The sequence below is a fragment of the Oncorhynchus clarkii genome, chromosome 5 (genome assembly GCF_045791955.1).
Source record: "Oncorhynchus clarkii lewisi isolate Uvic-CL-2024 chromosome 5, UVic_Ocla_1.0, whole genome shotgun sequence".
In the NCBI taxonomy this organism is placed as follows: domain Eukaryota; kingdom Metazoa; phylum Chordata; class Actinopteri; order Salmoniformes; family Salmonidae; genus Oncorhynchus; species Oncorhynchus clarkii.
The window spans coordinates 58,694,152-58,714,836 of record NC_092151.1 but is presented as its reverse complement, the minus strand read 5'-3'; the positions used below and the strand labels follow the sequence as shown (position 1 = coordinate 58,714,836).

At 41.8% G+C, this 20,685-nt stretch overlaps 1 protein-coding gene across 3 annotated transcripts in view; it reads left to right on the top strand.

Moving 5' to 3' along the window:
- The window catches only part of LOC139409097 (unconventional myosin-IXb-like), a 93,256-nt gene that overhangs the window by 32,923 nt on the left and 39,648 nt on the right, over window positions 1–20,685 (top strand). For all 3 annotated transcript variants that reach the window (XM_071153791.1, XM_071153790.1, XM_071153789.1), the window contains exon 2: window positions 3,869–4,775. In XM_071153791.1, coding sequence (XP_071009892.1) covers window positions 3,936–4,775 — 840 coding nt within the window. In that variant the 5' untranslated portion in view covers window positions 3,869–3,935. The remainder of the gene's footprint in view (window positions 1–3,868; window positions 4,776–20,685) is intronic.

Sequence of the window (20,685 nt, the reverse complement as noted above, 5' to 3'; positions counted from 1 at the left end):
ATTGGTACAAATACCTCGAAGGCGCCGGAGATATAGATAACCAGAAGAAAAAAAAACCTGACCCCAGCTATTCTCCTGCTGGCTTTCTCAGATTCTTCCATTACTCTCCTGAAGTTGCTGGTAAATTGGCATTCCACATGAGAAAGGTAGCCTATTATCTTACCATTTCTCCCAATCTGCGTGCCAGTTATGGTTTTCATATGCAAATTTCAGACAGTCAAGCACTTACAGGAAGTTAACAGGTAGGCCTATTTTATGACGTTTCCATTGGATCAGAGCATGACATTGTCCCCGTCCCCAGTGAAGGTTGTGCACCTGTGCAGAGCGGTTGTCAAGGTAGTGAGTTTGTTTATACAGGATGTACCGCCTAAATCCACCTACCATCAACAAATCATGTCAATGCGGAGCTATACAGAGCCCCCTCCGCATTGTTACAAACTTTGGGAATAGCATGGTGACGCGGTATGTAGCTTGTTTTGCGTCACACCCCCTCTGACCACATTTTGGGATCAAGCATAAATTGGTTTTTAGGTCTATGCCGCCGCAATGGATTAGTTCACTGAGATGGGCGCATATCGTGTGTGTGTGTGTGTGTGTGTGTTAGTCAAGCAGTAACACATACAATCTCAGATGACCAACCGCTTAATAAATCCTCTTAGAGCTACCCGCCTACTTTTTTCAATTTCCGCCTGAAGACATACCCAAATCTAACTGCCTGGAGCTCAGGCACAGAACCAAGGATATGCATATTCTTGGTACCATTTGAAAGAAAACACTCTAAAGTTTGTGTAAATGTGAATTAAATGTGGGAGAATGTAACACAATAGATCCTGTTTAGATAATACAATGATAAACATATTTTTTTTCTTGTTGTATCTTTAAAATTAACAAGATAAAACAAACATTCAGATAGGATGACGGGGACAATTTCAGTGAAAAACATGAGGGCAACAGTACTTGTGCAAAGTTTCAGAATGATAACTTCCAAAATGAGTGTGCTACATGACATTTATCATGAAGTCACCCAGGTGTCCCACACAAGTAGCCCAAATGTACCCAAGTGGCCAAATTGGTGAAGTTATACATTTTGAATGGAATAACTATATACAAAATACCAAAATGGTATTCTAACACACACCCCCCAAGAATGGAGAAAAAAACTGAAAAAAAATATATACACATTTACAAAATAACACTTTCAATATTTGGAAGACCCTCAGTCCTCTACACAATATTATGCTGCTGGTGCCATAGCACATCCATGCCTGCAGAAATACATTTGGGCAGATGAACACCACTTGTGGCAGGAGCTGGATGAACCAGCTTCAGTGGGGGATAGACACCTTGGCACTAGGGGCTTCCATTCGGAGTCAGTGTCACTGTGAAAGAAAATGTTCAGTTAGAATAGTTTCACACATGAGCCCTGTATCAACAGGTATAATAAACAGATATGAGTACAGGGAACATAAGGTTGAATATATTATTATAGACCTGCTAGAGCTACTGTCTCATTTATATTATGACAGAGCAGCTGTATCTGTCTCCATTTCACTTTGGCCATTGTGGGCCTGCCCTCCCCTCAACAGCCTCAAATAGGCTATTTCATTTCACAAATAATAGTATATATTATTAATTTCAAACAATGGCATTAGCATGAGAAGAACTTAACAGTCCAAAACGATGTCTCCCTCCGTTCAAAAAATATTCCTCCATTTGGGAATCGCTAAATGAATCATCCTCGATCAATTTCTTAAATTGTGTGTACATCCAGATTTAGATTTTCCTGATTTAGTCGCCATACTGATTGATATATAAACAGCTGAATATGCGCTTTACCAAAACAATGCTGTGCGCAACATGCGTTGCTCCTTCCGGTATGAATCGTTATTGCGAATTAACCTCTACGCTGGAGTTTACTACATGGGTTGGTCTTCCAACACAAACATTACATATTGCCGTTTACCTCAGCTCATTGGCTATCTACCCAGCTAGATTTCAAGACGATGAGTGGTCATTGGGTTAAAATAGTCAATCAACGAAACAGCGGGCAAATCATTGGTGCACAATGATGTCATTACTTGTTGTCTTCAAATCGGTTTCTTTCAGTCAATATGTCCTGCGAAATGACCCATCAGGTTTGGTTGTGTTACAAACAAAACAGTTGATTGCAATGAAACCAAACACGACTGGAAAAGTCACGTTTTGTGTGTGTGTGTGTGTATTTACCTCGAATGTGTCGTCAAATGGAATGAGACGGAATTCACGACACAAGCGGTTCACAAATTGTTTCGTGTTAGGCTAACAGAGGAAGATCGTCAAAGGTAAACAATTTATTTTATTGCAGTTTGTGATTTTGTTACGCCTGTGCTGGTTGAAATAGTTGTTTTTTTATGGGGCTCTATCCTCAGATAATTGCATTGTATTCTTTTGCAGTAAATCTTTTTTTAAAAATCTGACAACGCAGTTGGATTAGCAAGATTCTAGGCTTTCGAAACACGTGAGACACTTGTATTTTCATGAATGTTTAATATGACTATTTATGTAGCGATCACCGTATGTTCTCGAATTTCATCCTGCTACCGGGTTCCGTGCGCAGAGAGGTTAATGACCAAACAATTGGCCTGTTGACTAATTGGGTCAGCCCTAATTTGGAGGCAGATGCTGAGGTGACAATATCATTTGACCTTTGCTGCTAACAGTAAAGTTTCTGTGGTGGTGCTATTTTTAAAGTAGGCCTTTCATGTGACAGCTACTGTAGTGATGTTGAAACCATGAGTCATTATTATTATCATCCCATTAACTTCTCACATTTAGGCCATGCATGGGTGTCTGATCTGTGTCCAATGAACCCAAAGCCAACAGAAATCCTCACTAGTGGAAAATCGGGACATTCCATTGGGGAAATCAAATGTAGGCCAACTTTATGGTCAGGGAGATTTGAGACTGGGTTCTAGATGCAGAAAACCAGAACATTAGTGTGTCAGATGGACAGTGGCACAAAACTAAAACTTGAATGTCAGTCAACAGTTTGGTTGTACTGGCCCCTACCCCTTGGTATAGCCTATATTTAGTCAGCATCTAATGACATAACCTTAAAATAAATATAGATGTTTACGTGAACAAAGAACCTTAAATGCATTGCATTTTCATCTATTATCAAAATTTTAAAGGAACTAATAAATCCATTTTTACTCAAGGTGTATTTTTCTAATTATCTTTCTCAAACTTTTGAATATTGTTCCACACAATAATCTTAGCTCTGAATTTAGTTATTCTACTGATATTACTCAACCATTAAGTGGAGGGAAGGATTTAGAATTCCCTTGATGGTAGTGTAAATTGCTTGATTCAAATAGTTGACGGATCTTTCAAATCCACATATTTGAAAAATAAATAATAATAATTCAGAACCAGTTTTCAATTGCCTGCCTATATGCTGTGATGCAAGTCACATGTCCACTCCAACTGCTTAGTCCGAGACACAGACGTTTGGAGTTTATACACACTCAAAATGCTAAAATCCAAGCTTTCCCTGTTGGCTGTGAGTCTTTCGTTTAAAACCAACATATTTGTTAGCATTTTGAAACACCGGCATAATGCCATTGTGGCAAACTGTTTAGGCCTTTTGCGAGGCTGCAATAGGAAACTTCCACTATCTGGAATAGCTCAATGTCTTTCATTTAGCCTAAATTAAACTATTTTCTTAATTGAAGACTTTATCCCACATAGGGTCGTTTGTACTTTTAGCGTAGATGTGGCTAACTGTTTGCACCACAGCTCTTGTTGCTTTGTCAGCTTGTTTTCTTTCACCATATGAGCTTCAATGTAAAACTGTCTCTAAAAACAATTGTCTTCCTGTGCTCCCCAGGTGCTGGGTGGTGAGAGAACAGAAGGCAGTGTGGACGGCATGCTGAGGCGACTACACCTGCCCCAGAATGAGTGTCAATGATGGCGAAGGCGGAGCAGCTAGCAAAGATGGGCGGGCCTACAGCCTGCAGGTTTACCCACGGCTCTCAGCGGACTGCCCACCTTGCTGTTCCCTCAAGGTGCCCAAGGATGCCACGGCTGCCTCTGTCATCCAGGACGCAGCCTCGGCCCTGGGTGTGGACCCGCAACGCCTCTACGTGCTGGCCGAGGTGAAGGAGTGCGGCGGGGAGGAGTGGGTGCTGGAGTCGGGGGACCTCCCCGTCCAGAGGGTCCTGCTGTGGCCTCGCAAAGCCCAAGAGCAGCACCCCCAGAGCGAGGGCTTCTACTTCGTTCTCCAGGAGAGGAACCGCGACGGCACCATCCACTACGTCCACCTTCCCGTCCTCTGCAAGGAGCAGGAGGCACAGAGGTTGGCGGCCAGAGGCTTCCTCCCCCCGCGCCAGGAGGACTTTGATGACCTGTGCAACCTCCCAGTGCTCAATGAGAGCAGCATCCTGGATAACCTGCGCAACCGCTTCCACAAGAAAAAGATCTACACCTATGCCGGGTCTATCCTCATTGCCATCAACCCCTTCAAGTTCCTACCCATCTACAACCCCAAGTACGTCAAGATGTACGAGAACCATCAGCTGGGGAAACTGGAGCCGCACATCTTTGCCATCGCGGACGTGGCCTACTACGCCATGCTAAGAAAGAGGGTAAACCAGTGCATCGTTATCTCTGGGGAGAGCGGCTCAGGAAAGACGCAGAGCACCAACTTCCTCATCCACTGTCTGACTGCCCTCAGCCAGAAGGGCTATGCCAGTGGAGTGGAGAGGACCATCCTGGGTGCTGGGCCTGTGCTGGAGGTAAGACTTTTTGTACGCATGTGCAATAGGGCTGGGAATTGCCAGGGACCTCACGATACAATGATATCGTGATACTTAGTTGCCACATTTGTACTGCAATTCTCACCATTCGAAATGTATTGCGGTTCGATCTAATTTTTTTATTTGATGTTCCAAAAATGTTGCTCACTATAGGCTATGTCTGCTGCAGAGCAACAAGATAGCATTAGAACATTTTGTTTTGATACGTCATGGAAATGAAAGGGCTGAAAACATGTTGGCTCGCTATTTAAAAAGATGGCTAAGAGTTTTGGTGCATGTACAGCTGATTAGCGCTAGCACTACCTAGCAAGTAAAAAAAAATATTGATGTATTGTCCCCCCCAAAATATTGATCTGTAACGGTATCTTTAAAACATTTTATCTGATCACTAATGTGCAATGAAGTTGGAGCTCATACCTAATATCATACCTCGTCTAGCAGGATGTCTGTGTGGTTGCAATGGGGTTAAGGATGTGTGTTTCTGACTCTGTCTGTCAATTGGTGTATGTGAACACTCATTCCCCATTATTTGTCCAGTCTCAGTCAAGGTTAGCAGGGAATTAAACCCATTGTGAAACGTTTTTAGCTGAGATCTCATTCCCAAGGCAGAGGATTCCTCTTCACAGGTGACTATTCTTGTCATGATGCATGGAAGATGCATGAGCCTGTACTCTGTCCACATGCATAATATTGAAGTGCACGAAGCATGACGAGCATCAAACCTAGTTCTTCCAGAGAGCACTTTTGAGATGCTTCCCTTGTCAAATGTGTTTTCCTTGAGCCAGGAGTTGGAGATCTGTTAGTCGTCCGTCATGTGACATGAAAGAGGATCTGAGGCTGATGTAGATGTGTGCAAAAGGAAGAAATGAAAGAAGATGTGGAGATATTGTCCCAGGCATCAGTTTAACCCTTTAGAAAATGTTTGTAAATATTCTCAAACAACTCCAAATTTTCTAGGTCCTGAAGAAAGATTTACTTAAATGATATGGTGTTTACGCATTCAACTTTGGCTTTCTGGCAGATGACAAGCTGCTATATCTGAATGTTTTTGCTCAATGATCCTGCTTTGTGATATACCCCCTCTGTTCCATATCCATATTGGGGCGGCAGGGTAGCCTAATGGTTAGAGCGTTGGACTCGTAACCGATCTGTCGTTCTGCCCCTGAACAGGCAGTTAACCCACTGTTCCTAGGCCGTCATTGAAAATAAGAATTTGTTCTTAACTGACTTGCCTAGTTAAATAAAGGTAAAACATTTTTTATATATATATATATATATATATATATATATATATATATATATATATATATATGTGTATGTATATGCATGTATATATATATATATATATATGTGTATATATATGTATGTATGTATATATATGTGTATGTGTGTATGTGTGTGTGTGTGTGTGTGTGTGTGTGTGTGTGTGTGTGTTGTGAGAATAGAGTGACGATTAGGAGTCATCGTCAGTTATGTTGAACAGCTGTGCAAAATAAAGGAAAGCTCATGGAAATACTTTCTAGACACAAGCTTTAGAATATCTCTGATTAACTCTAGAGCTCCCATGTGGTTCATTATAATGTTCCAGCTTGTAGTCTAGAGCAAAATGAAATTGTACATTCTAATTGGATCACACACGTTATTGCAGAACAATGGCTACCATTCATTACCTATAATTGTAAAAATTTGAATCAATCAAGTTTAGGCCTACTGTAATACAAGTTGCAACAAGGGAACAACTAGCCGCATAGAGCAAATTGTGTGTGCCTGTGCATCATCAGTGTTTTGGATCAGGTCTCATCATGACCCTTTTACCAATAGGATTGTAGTAATGATCTTAACACTGTGGGATGCAGCCTATTTGACCTGTGGCCTGACAGGCTGACTATACTGCTCGTGTCGTGTGCGCGAGCGTTGCAAAATAAATGTAGAAATCTATTATTCAATCATTGCACCCACACTGCTCGTGCGTGCCAATGAGTGTCTGCGTTGCCAAGGGCTAAAATAGAAGTCGGTTCTATTTGTGATGAAGATCGCGCTGCAAGTCCTGCCTCTCCCATCTCCTCATTGGTTTATAGAAGCAGGTACCCACTTGCCATCTCCTCATTGGTTATACCCACGTGGGTGATTGAACTGATTGAACAACTGTGTTGTCGGTCGTCGTGGTAATACTATGAAAGTTTAGATGCCAATCACCATATAAGTTCAATGAAGAAGAAGCCTGGAAGGAGGAGAGATGACTAGAAACGATTCGGTTAACTGTTTTATGTGTGGATTAATTGTCGGAGTAGAGGACCTTGTGCATTTCCGGTAAAATAACAACTCAATGTTTTATATCCCAGGACAAATTAGATGGCAACAGCAAGCTAGCTAAATAGGACAAATTAGCTAGCAAGGGCAAGCTAGCTAGCTAAATTGCCGTACATGTTTAATACTTTTCGACCTGTCCCCAAATTAATGTAATTGGTTCAGTTTGTTTCTGTATTTTAACCTGCGTGTCGTGATCGCGCTTGGTGTGGGGGGACAAAATAAATGTATGCACAATGGCGCACGAGCGCAGCCGGTTTGGGTTCCATGTGAGTAATGTGTTGTCAGTGAACTCTGGGCCCTTGGTCATGTGATGTTATGAAGCACTTCCTGTTAGAGGTGGTAATCGGACTGAGTCAGTCACAGGAGGACAGGCATGCTCTTCTCTGGGCCCCAGGCATCATGTCACATTTGAGTCCGCCTGGACATCCCAACACACATTTTTATTTAACTATGCAAGTCAAGTTAAACCTCTTACTTCTACCCCCTCCTTTTTCGAACATTCTGTTAAAAATCGCGCAACTTTTCAGCGTCCTGCTACTCATGCCAGGAATATAGTATATGCATATGATTAGTATGTGTGGATAGAAAACACTCTGAAGTTTCTAAAACTGGTTAAATCACGGCTGTGACTATAACAGATCGTGTGTTTCATTGAAAAACGCAAGAAAAACTGCTCTCTGAAAGCTAAAAATAATTTCCATAAGTCACTTCCACGAGTTGTTAAAAGAGAACAGAATTTAATATCGACCTGCTTGCAATTCATACAAATTCCACACGATGTCGCCATTGTCGTCATTTTCAATTGAATTAATTGTTGGAAAATCCATCTATCTGGCATCCATTTTCCCAGTCTTCACCCGGATGTTGTTAATGAAGACATTGGCAGCCATTGATTTGCAAGCGAGGAGCTATTGAATACACATCGCCCTGTAATCATTTTGATAGATTATAAACGTTTACTAATACCTAAAGTTGGATTACAAAAGGATTTCGAAGTGTTTTGTGAAAGTTTATCGTCGACTTTTTTAATTTTAAAAAATGATGCAGCGTTAAAAAACGATGTTTTTTTCTGAATGACACAGCTTCCATAGAAAGCTATTTTGGGTATATATGGACCGATTTTAAACAAAAAAAAGACCCAATAGTGATGTTTATGGGGCATATAGGAGTGCCAAGAAAGAAGCTCGTCAAAGGTAATGAATGTTTTATATTTTATTTCTGCGTTTTGGGTAGCGCCGGCTACCGCAAAATCTGTTGTTTACGTGTTGTGCTGGCATTTTGGGGGGTGCATGCTATCAGATAATAGCTTCTCATGCTTTCGCCGAAAAGCATTTTAAAAATCTGACTTGCTGGCTAGGTTCACAACGAGTGTAGCTTTAATTCAATACCCTGCTTGTGAATTTTGATCAAGGATTGAGTTGTAACGAGTACATTTAGCATTTAGCGTAGCGCATTTGCATTTCCAGGTGCATACTTGAGACGTCTGCGTCTCAAGTATGGTCAAGAAGTTAAGAATTCTTATTTACAATGACGGCCAAACCCTAAACCAGACGACACTGGGCCAATTGTGAGCCGCCCTATGGGACTCCCAATCACGTCCGGTTGTGATACAGCCTGGAATCAAACCAGGGTCTGTAGTGCCGCCTCTAGCACTGCGCCCCCCGGAAGCCCTGCATACCAGCTAGCAGAACTCCCTGCGTTTAACACACGCTCAGATCAATGGTCCTGTGTGGCTCAGTTGGTATAGGGTTCTGGGTTAGATCAGAGACACACAACTCAGCAGAATTGCCAAATGTCTAACCCAGATATCACACACACTGGTCATTGATTGTAAACGAGTGTGGAGCAAGTGCTGCTTTGGTGTTTAACTAATGGGCCCCAGCTCTAATATGGTATCAAATCCCTCTCACATACTTCTGTTTTATTCCTCAGTAATGTGGCTAAAAATAGGTCATAAACTGTCAAAGGCCTCAGGAGGAATGCAGTTTATTGGAAGTAAATGCAGCATTGTAACTTATCGGTATTAAATTCTCAGACCCCTTAGAATTCAAACAGTGTTCATTCTGGTTTCACACTAGAATGGCAGCATTTCTGTGTGAATGTCAACTGGTCTGGTCAATTTACTGCACTGCAGAGTGGGCAGAATAGAATACAGTATCTGGCACACTATCCGTCAAACTTTCAGCTCTCTGCAATGCCTCATCGTGACCCTTTTACAGGAGAGACTAGTCACTGCGCAATGTTCTAAGGCAGCAGCAAGATGAATAGATGGTCCCAAGGCTTTGGTTGGAGAGAACTGAAGATTTTTTGTCCCCCTCAATCAGCAGTCCTTGTCGCTTTGGCAGGCTGGATGAGGCTGGTTCTCTCTCTGCTCCAGACTGCCCTGCTGCTTCCCCAGGCCTGTGGTCTGACGGGCAGACTTAGACTGGCCCGTGAAACAATCAAGACCCAATTCCTGCAGGACTCAGCCAGGACCAGATGCTCCATCCTGGCTCTTCCGTAACAGCCTTACCAGCCCTTCGGTAAAGCGCACAGACCTGTGCAAGCACCTACACACACACCGTTTCCTCTTGCTCTTGCAGAGGGCTCTGCAAGGTTTTTTAGAAGGCATAGCAAACTTTCTGCAAAAAGCCCACATGATGGCTGACATGAAATTTAATTTTACAGAGGAAGTAATATCTTCTTAGAAGTTCTGTGTTCCTGTTTTTCAGACAAGTCTTACCGTTTCCTCTTCCAACATTCCAACTAATTACTTAAATATGAGGTTGCTTTCAATCTTTACATTTTGGCATTTGGTTGCATTGGCTCCTTTTTCTTGGAGGCAGTCAAAGTTAGACTGGGTAAAAGGTAAACTGTTTCCTCTCTGTCTGGGCTCTGAAGCTGTGCGGAATCTCTTCAGCTTTTGTCGCATTTTGATGAGGTGAGATCATTGGCGTGTAGCGTGACTCTTTAAATTACAGTGTGCATAGTGGACTAGCTTAGCTTTCAGACAGCATTCAACATTTACCTCTTAAACACAACTCAATCATTTACCGCTTTCCCGTTGCCCAGTCACTTTATCCCTCCCTATATGTACATATCTACCTCAACTACCTCGTCCCCCAGCACATCGACTCCGTACTGGTACCCTGTGTATATAGCCAATTTAGCGTTACTCATTGTGTATTTATTCCTTTTGTTCTTTGAAAAATAATCAACCTTTTCTCTTTTTTTATTTCTGCATAGTTGAGAAGTTCCCGTAAGCATTTCACGGTTAGTCTACACCTGTTAGGTATGACGCATGTGACAAATTAAATTGGATTTGCTCGATTACGCAACGGCCTCTGAGTATCTGAACTTTTTATTTATTTTTTAAAGTGGATTTGTCAGTTAAGCCGAATACATCTTTAGACTTTACCGTGAAACAATGCTCCCTCTAATTTTCTCCGGCACTGAGAAGATTTCAGGTCTGCTGAGCGTAAACTTGAACGTTGTGAAAATTCTGGCCAACTGCCAGCGTGTGTTTTCTGTGAACACTGACGCTGTACCCTCTAAGTTAGTTTTAAGTGGATATATAGGCTAATGTGGCTATTTGATCGTAATGTAGGCCTACCTGATTGGCTGCCATCAAAAACAATGGAGAAAATGCATCCCATAACATTTTATCATAGTTGTTCTATTTCCATCATTCAGTCTACAGTAGCAGCCAATGTGTGGTGTTCAATGTAGGCCTACATTCCATGAGACTTTTGAAGAAAAACATGCAGGGCTTGACATTAACCTGTTTATCTACTTGTCCTTCAGACAAGGAGGTGAATGAAAAGGTTGTGTGATGCAAGAACACTTTACAAGAAAAAATATATTATTTCCATACCCTTATTACAGAGAATCAGACAAATTATGCTACCCTCTGCCTACTGGCTACTTAGCTTTTCAAAGATGTCTAGAAATGTACATGTTTTGTGCTCTTGCAGGAAGCAATCCTCCCCTATTGCTGACAACAACAAAAAATGCTCTATAACTGGGCTAATAACTCACTAACTAGCAAAGGATATGAACTATGTGTACACGTGGCTACATGCAGCTCTTGCTTTGATCTCCAAACAAGCACATCTACTCATGACCGCTCATGCTTTAAACACAGTCCAGTTCAAAGTAAATGGCACATCCATATATGGTAATGGTCTATTTGCATGTAATCCTACTGTAACTCTGACTGTTTTTGCTGCACCGGTCTGTATAGAGTAGTGTGTCAATGCAATAAAATCCTACTCCTATGCGTTCTGCCTACAACAAAATCTCTTGCAGTTTGTTTTGGTATGTTGCATTGAAACTGGCAAATATTGCATTGACTTGATCACAATTGCCACAGTAAAGGGAAATGTGTTTTTATTTTTTAGCAATTAGGTTTGTGCAGTGAGCTATTGGCCAAATACATTATCACCGCAGATTGGCTTTGCTTGAATTTCCCTGCCAATGCATTGTTCGGGACATTTTTTTTTAATTATATTTTTCAAAATTTGAGGTTGGCTATATGATCACACCGGTAATAGATCTGTTATATTACTTGTGAAGCACAGCTTAGGGAGCATACATTTTAAATAATTAGCTTTTTATTGCAGGAACAGTCTCCGCAGAGGGAGAGGGCAGCAGTGGTCTGCCTCTCAACATCCCTTCGCTTTCCTACACTGACTCTGACCAAAAAAGGGACACAGCCTTCCAGTTGATGGCCAAACTCAAGTCGCACCGCATTATTTCTGCCTCGTGCACAAATTCGTGTTACTCCTATGAACAGAGAAAGTGAAATATTCCTTGCTATTAAGAAAGACCCAAGCCGCTAACAACAACGCAAGCATATAGATTTACTTTCCTATTAATTTGTTACTGCTGCAGTGCATGTTGTAGCACTAAGTGGAAATGGGAAGAAGGCACATTTTATGGCTTATAAAAGTGTTGAATTCAAAGTGAACTCAATCATAAATCAGCATCTCTTTTCTGTATTCGTTGACAGTCTCTCTCTAGTCATGGTTTTAACGTTTTGAAATCTCACAGTATCAACTTTGATGTAGCTTTCTTTTATGCCTGCCACATTACTGCAGACACGGTCATCTGGGCCATCTGATTGGCCAGCGGTAGGCCTATAGTGCACTTGATTTGCTCTCTGGGCCCTCCTGGGAGACAGCGTTTGTACCTTCAGACAAATGAAATGGTTCAAAATGGCCTACCTGGCGCAAGGCAGTTGAATCGAGTGCACCTACGGCTGCCAACAGCCGGAGGCAAAAAATAATTTGCCTGTAGATTTCGATTTTTTTTTTTGTCACTCCTGTATGTATACACACTAAACATAGAAACATTTTATAGAAAATTAGCTGCAAAATTGTGGGGGTGGCTGTTCCCTAATGCGGGAAGGGGGGCCTTGAGTGAAAAGGTTTGGGGACCCCTGTACTGGAGTAGGAGGTAGTTGGGGTAATTTAGGTAATATCTACATTTCGGTTAGGTGATTGATTTGAAGTACTATGTTCATGTAGGTGAAAAGCAAAAAGTCCGGGTAGCTGTTTCATGAACTGTTCAGCAATCTTATGGCTTTGGGGTAGCCGCTGTTCAGGGGCTTTTTGGTCCCAAACTTGGCACTCTGGTACCTCTTTCTGTGCGGCAACAGACTGACATTGGTGGCTGGCTTCTTTGACAATTTTTAGGGCCTTCCTCTGACAGGTCCTGGGTGATAGGTAGTGCGTACTGGGCTATACGCACTACCCTCTGTAGGGCCTTGCAGTCTCCTACCTCAGTCCAATGTGCACAAACTGAAAGCCTGCTCTAAAACTTGATTTTGTTCACACAACTGGTTATACAGGTACCTCTGTTTCACCTGTGTGTTCTCTCATGTGCTTTGAAGAGCTGTTTTAGACTGGTCCCTTTTACAGAGAGCCTGATACAGGAAGATGTCACTGCTCCTGTTGTTTTATTCATGTGTCGTATTCTCACTGCAGGGCTAAGACTTGAACATAAACAATTGCAGTAGAACGTTTAATTTGGCTTGCATACTTTTGACACTGAGGTAGTTTTGAAGGTTTGTTTTACTGCGAATAACCACTGGGTGATTATCAGTACACACCATCTCTAGATCTGCAAGTCAAGTCTAAACAGTATACTGTGTGCTGACAGTGTTCTCATGCCACGCCTGTATTATTAGCTTAGACTTTCAGATCAACTAAGTTAATCTTGTAATATAACATGCAAGAGCACACTTATTGTTTTTTGTCGCGTGCAGCAAAAGTTCCTATCCCTCTGCAGGAGAGTTTGTATTACTACAGGTTTTGCTCAGGGCTGGTCACACTGTATGACATCAGTGTGGCTCAAATAGCACTGTGTGAATTCTGCCCTGGGCTCAGGAAGCTAGCCATCTACCCACCACCGCTCCTCCCCTCAGCCTCCAGTCTGAGACCTAGCCTTAGCCAGCCAGACTGTCGCCCATTTCTTTATATTTACTCTCTGTGAGAAGTTTTTGCATAAACATTTCTATGGCTTAGTGAATATGCCGTTCCATGAAATGAGTCCCTTTTTGATTAGAATAACTTTTGATTTCACCTAATTTTAACATTCTGTCATAAGGCGCAGAAGTTCAACTTAATGAACTTAGCAACAAAACTGACTCATGTGCAACTATGGGGCAAACCAACTGAGTTGGCTTATTGTTGACAACATGTAAACTATATTTTGTCTCAATGTTTATTAAAAACAAACATTTGCACAATGAGCACCTTTTTTGTCTTTCAAATACATTATGGTTGTTGGTTAGCTAGCTAGCGAATGTTTGGTTTATAGGGTGTCCGAAAATGTGCTTTTGTGAGGAAATGTCACTTACGTTATAAGGCTTTTTACCAAGACACATATGAGTATTCATGTTCTGAATCGTTCAGCGGGATCTTTCTCTAACATAGCATTAACATTATATCCAAAATCTCAGGTTTCCTAACATAACACATCCCATAATAAGCATCGAGCTCTGTTAAGATCACTGCCACTTTCTCGCAGTAACTTTTGAGAATCGTACATGTGGTGGTCATCTGCGACAGTTATAAAGCAAAAATTGTCATGACACAAGCTAAATTAAAAGGGAAAGGCTTTTAATAAAATAAAGCTTGCGGTACGCTTAGTGCTCTGTTGACATTTCAGATATACGCTTGTTTTTGTGTACTAATCACATTAATTAATTTAAAAGCAACATGTAACAATTTCAAAGATTTTCCTGAATTAGTTTATATAAGGAAATCAGTCAATCGAAAAATAAATAAATTTGGCCCTAATCTATTGATTTCACATGACTTGGAATACAGATAAGCATTTGTTGGCTACAGATATATATCTATATTTTTTGATCAATGGGTGACATGTCTAGGGAGTATGCAGGCCATGGAAGAACTGGGACATTTTCAGCTTCCGGGAATTTTTTACAGATCCTTGTGACATGGGGCAGTGTTTTACCTTGCTGAAACATTGTTGATGGCGGTGGATGAATGGCATGAGAATGGGCCTCATGATCTTGTCACAGTTTTTCTGTGCATTCAAATTGCCATTTAAAAAATAGAACGGTGTTTGTTGTCCGTAGCTTATACCTGCACATGCCATAACCCCACAGCCACAATAGGGTACTTTGTTTACAACATTTACATCAGCAAAACTCACCCACACGACACCATATACGTGGTCTGCGGTTGTGAGGCAGGATGGACGTACTGCCACATTTTCTAAAACATTGGAGAGGCGACTTATGGTAGAGAAATTAACATTCAATTCTCTAGCAACAGCTATGGTGGACAATCCTGCAGTCAGCATGCCATTTGCACGCTCCCTAAAAACTTGAGACATCTGTGGCATTGTCTTATTTTATTGTCTTATTTTCCCCAGCACAAGGTACACATGTGTAATGAATCAAGCTGTTTAATCAGCTTGATATGCCACACCTGTCAGGTGGATGGATTATCTTGATAAAGGAGAAATGCTCACTAACAGGGATGTATTCAAATTTGTGCTATTTTTTTTGTTGAGAAACTACTTTTTTGTGCCTGGAATATTTCTGGGAAATTTTATTTCAGCTCATGAAACATGGGACCAACACTTTACGTGTTGCATTTTATTAAACAGAACAACAATATCTTCATAACTGACTGTCATAGCAACAAAATAACTAGGGCTTTACAATGATGGTGAAAACTTGGAGACATGTTTGGGTTAAGTGGGAGAAAATCTTCCTAGAAGTCAGAGGGTGCACAGATGGACAAAAGTCTGAATGTTGGTACTTTGGCAAGTCTTTATTAATTTACAAAATCTGATGTATTGAATTTTCCATGTCTATATTAAAGGTTACTTCATTAAATATTACAGGCTTTTAAAATGCAATGTTGATGTCAGGGTGGGAATTCAACAACCGCCACCAGCCAGATGCTGGTAGGACTCAAATGTGACCTCTTTTTGGATAATACAAATGAGTTGGTTCATTGATTTGATTGGCTGATGGGCCGGCCTAGCAGGACGCCCAGAGTTAAGCCAGGTTTTAAGTTCTACCAGACTCTGAGCCAGTCTAACCAACCATACCCACCCCATGCCACACACAGTCTCCAAGCCCAGAGACAGGAACCTCTTATTAGTGGGCTAAAACTGCAGACTCTAACAGGAAGCAGCAGTTTTATGCTACAGGAAGAGCTAGCTGCAGGAGCCTCCCCTCGCCATTGGCCAATCGGCCCACTAGGCGTGTCGACAGACGCCGCATTGTTGCTCAGGAAGTATAGAGGAGTCGCGGCCATTCTGGGTGCTTATTGTTTATCTCCCAGCCTGCCTGCGTTTTCACTCTTACTTGGCTATATTTGGTTAGGCTGGATGCCCGGTGGCACTACAGTGGGTTGGTGGTGTGGGACTCTGGCTCCCTGGCATGAAACACAATGGCCTCAGCTCCTGTAAGACCAGTTCTTTTGTTTTGGCCATTCATCAGCAGCTACGTAGCAATTTGTCAGTCATCTACGTCAAATTAGCCTAGCTCTCAAGGGATGTGATTGTTTGTTCATATTGTAGGTCATATTTGTATTCTTGCACACCATACTAGTTGACTCTTCTCCGGTTAGGAACATAAATGGCTGTCTTATTTTCCAAGTTACAGGTTCTCAAGTAACAGGCCAGTTGTACAGTATTCATGGCATTGACCACAGACTTTCTTGATATGGTGCCCTGGGTGTGGCTCCTGGAAATGGGACCAGTCTGGTGAACCATGGCATTGGAGCGAGACTCCCTGCAGCCCTGCCTGGCTCCAGTACACTGGGTCCTGTACTAATATGTGGCTAGCCATCCTCTGACTGCAGTAGAGAAGATGCATATTGAAGCAATTTAACCGGAGACCTCTCCAATCAAATCTCTTTCTTATTTCCACTGACCTGGCATTCAACCCCTTTTTTTGGTTTATTTTCTACTCAAGGCAAATGAGTGCAGCTTGTCTGTAAGATTACTAAGGTCTGTTAACGTGTTTATCTGAGATAGGGTGGGTTCTTTTCCAGCATTGATTTCTGCACAGTTTTACAGTGCAATGATATCCCACAATGTATAGTGATTCACACAGTTAGAAATGATCATTCTAATTCGATGTGATTCACACAGGGAGACCCTTATCACATGCCACTTTCAGTACTGAATCCCCATCAATGTTCTCTAAGCACTAACACTGCCTAACACTACACATACAGTCGCATAACAAAATGAATGATTGGATGCTCAGTTGACCTGTGCCTGGATACCTTTGTCTGGTTAGCCATAGAGATGACCTGTAGCACGGCCAAACCTACAAGATAAGTTGCAGAGTTATATTTAACTAGCATCTGAATGTCCCACAGACAAAAAGGAATTAATTTGTTTGTCTGCCACAAATAAAAAAATGTCATAATCACTTTTTTAATAAATCGTAAAATGTATTAGTTTCACATACGGTCATGAGGGTTGGCAACTATGCCACATAAAATTACAAATAGTTGAACAGATTTTCAATGTCCCAAAATCATGGCATCGGCTTTATGAATTGATATACAAAACAACAATTCTCGCTTTGAAAGAATGCTCAGTATATGGGGTATTCAACTGTCAGACCGGTGCAGACTGCCACGCGGAAACCGAATCTTTTGGTGCTGTCCACCGATGGCTTGTTTTTGGAGTCAGGTCCAAGAATTGTGGTTATGCCATAATATCCGGGTGCGGTTGGATCTGCAAACTGTATTGCTGGGGGACTTAAAGGACCAGTCAGTAGGAAATATTGTGGTTTTTGGTAAAATGTTTATTTTTGGGGCAATTTGGGCGCAATGGGGGAATGCAGTGCGAGAGGAAATTGTAGAATTAGGATTTATTGGGAAAGATGGGTTGATCTGTGACTGTCTGAAGGGTGGAATTGATGAGTGTTGGAAAAATGATGTACAGTATAAACGTTTGAGGTCCTCCAATCAGGGGTGAGGGTGGGGAAGGGATTATTTAATATTTTGTTTTTCAATTATGTTTTGTGATTTTGGTTTCATGCTGTGAGTGGTGTGTGCTGGTCCTGGTAGTTAAGAGTGCGCTCGCTTCCATGCTTGGTTTTTCCCGCCCTTGGAAAATCCCTTTGGGCCTGGGGCGGGGCATTGCTTTGCCGTGTGTGCGCACACACACACTACCAGTTGGACACATCTACTCATTCAAGGGTTTTTATTTTTACTGTTTTCTACATTGTGGAATAATAGTGAAGATATCAGCATTATGATATATCGCATATGGAATCATTTAGTAACCAAAAGTGTTAAACATTTCAAAATATATTTTGAGATTCTTCAAAGTAGCCACACTTTGCCTTGATGACAGCGTTGCACAGTCTTGGCATTGTCTCAACCAGCTCCACCTGGAATGCTTTTCCTTCACTCTGCGGTCCTCCCAAACCATCTCAATTGGGTTGAGGTCGGGTGATTTGTGGAGGCCAGGTCATCTGATGCAGCACTCACCACTCTCCTTCTTGGTCAAATAGCCCTAACACAGCCTGTAGGTGTGTTGGGTCATTGTCCTGTTGAAAAACAAATGATACTCCCACTAAGCACAAACCAGATGGGATGGTGTATCGCTGCAGAATGCTGTGGTAGCCATGCTGGTTAAGTGTGCCTTGAATTTTAAATAAATCAGACCATGGCACCAGCAAAGCACCATCACACTACCACCTCTGTTTCACAGTGGGAACCACACATGCGGAGATCATCTGTTCACCTACTCTTGAGTCTCAAATACACGGTGGTTGGAACCAAAAATCTCAAATTTGGACTCATCAGACCAAAGGACTGCTCGTGTTTCATTGCTCGTGTTTCTTGGCCCAAGCAAGTCTCTCTTATTGGTGTTGCAGCAATTCGACCATGAAGGCCTGATTCACGCAGTCTCTGATGCGTCTGTTACTTGAACTCTGAAGCATTTATTTGGGCTGCATTTTCTGAGGCTGGCGAGTAATGAATTTATCGTCTGCAGCAGAGTTGAACTGAACTTGAGGAAACTTTCAAAGTTCTTTAAATTCTCTAGATGTATTTCATAATGTTGATGTCTTCACTATTATTCTACAATGTAGAACATAGTAAAAAATAAAGAAAAACCCTTGAATAAGTAGGTGTGTCAACTTTGGACTGGTTGAGTGTGTGGGGAGCCAGCATGCAGGCATTCTGACCCCTTGACTTTTTTTCCACATTTTTGCTAAGTTACAGCCTTTTCTAAAATGGATGAAATTGATGAGGGGGGCATAAAACAATCTACACACAGTACCCTATAATGACAAAACAAAAACTTGTTATTCATTTTTTTTTTAAATATATTTTTGCAAATTTCTTAAAATGTAATACTGAAATATCACATTTACATAAGTATTCAGACCCTTTACGCAGTACTTTGTTGAAGCACCTTTGGCAGAAATTACAGCCTCTCGTATTCTTGGGTATGATGCTAGAAGCTTGGCACACCTGTATTTGGGGAGTTTCTCCCGTTCTTCTCTGCAGATCCTCCCAAGCTCTGTCAGGTTGACTGGGGAGTGTTGTTGAATTCCGGGCTCTGGCTGGCCCACTCAAGGACTTTCAGAGACTGGTCCCGAAGCTACTCCTGCGTTGTCTTGGCTGTGTGCTCAGGGTCGTTTTCCTGTTGGATGGGGAACCTTCGTCCCAGTCTGAGAACCTGCTCCAGAGTGCTCAGGACTTCATCAAAGATCTCTGTACTTTTCTCCATTCATCTTTCCCGCGATCCTGAATAGTCTCCCAGTCCATGCCGCTGATAAACATCCCCACAGCATGATGCTGCCACCCATGGTGCCAGGTTTCCTCCAGACATGACGCTTGACATTCCGGAAAGAGTTCCATCTTGGTTTCATCAGACCAGAAAATCTTGTTTCTCATGGTCTGAGTCCTTTAGGTGCCTTTTGGCAAACTCCAAGTGAGGGTGTGTCATGTGCCTTTTAATGAGGTGTGGCTTCCGTCTGGCCACTCTACCATAAAGGCCTGATTGGTGGAGTGCTGATGAGATGGTTGTCCTTCTGGAAGGTTCTCCCATCTTGCTCTGTCAGAGTGAGCATCTGGTTCTTGGTCACCTCCCTGACCAAGGCCCTTCTCCCCCGATTGCTCGGTTTGGCCGGGCAGCCAGCTCTAGGAAGTGTCTTGGTGTTTCCAAACTTCTTTCATTTAAGAATGCCACTGTGTTCTTGGGGACCTTCAATGCTGCTTAGATTGTTTTTGCTACCATTCTTCAGATCTGTACCTCGACACAATCCTGTCTCAGAGCTCTACGGCCAATTTGTTTAACCTCATGGCTTGGTTTTTGCTCTGACATGCACATCTGTGGGACCTTATATAGACAGGTGTGTGCCTTTCCAAACCATGTCCAATCAATTGAATTTACCTTGGGTGGAAACGTTGTAGAAACATCTCAAGGATGAGCAATGGAAACAGGATGCACTTGAGCTCAATTTTGAGTCTCATCGCAATGGGTGTCAATACTTATGTAAATATGGATATTTGTTAATTAATTTTTGCTAATTTATTAAAAATAATCAAACCTTTTTTCACTATCATTATGGGGTGTTGTGTGTAGATGGCTGAGATGTTTTATTTAGTCCATTTTAGAATATGTCTCACATAATGTGGAAAAAGTCAATGGGTCTAAATACTTTCCCAAGGCAGTGTGTGTGTATATATGTGTGTATTTATTTATTTATTTATTTATTTTATTTATTTATATATAATTTAGTGTTTTGTCATTATTCTTGCAAATACCATTTTGGTTGTTGTGGTGTTACCGTATTGGTGCTATCACATATCAGCCTCCGGTTATGCAGATAGAGCCTGACTCTTAGTGTCAATGCATTTCCTATGAATGTGGAAATGTTCGTCGTAATAAGCAGCTTAGGAATCTATTGTGCATGTAGCCAAGTGGTTGTGAGGTCAGAGCCTGGCGGTGATACTGGGAAACAAATATCAGTCATTTAAACCAAGGATCTTTCTTCTGAGATGCCTGTCCGTACAATGACGATTAGCGTGTAAGGCTGTGATTAGTAAGGAGAAGTGGTAAGTCTGAGGTGGCCCAC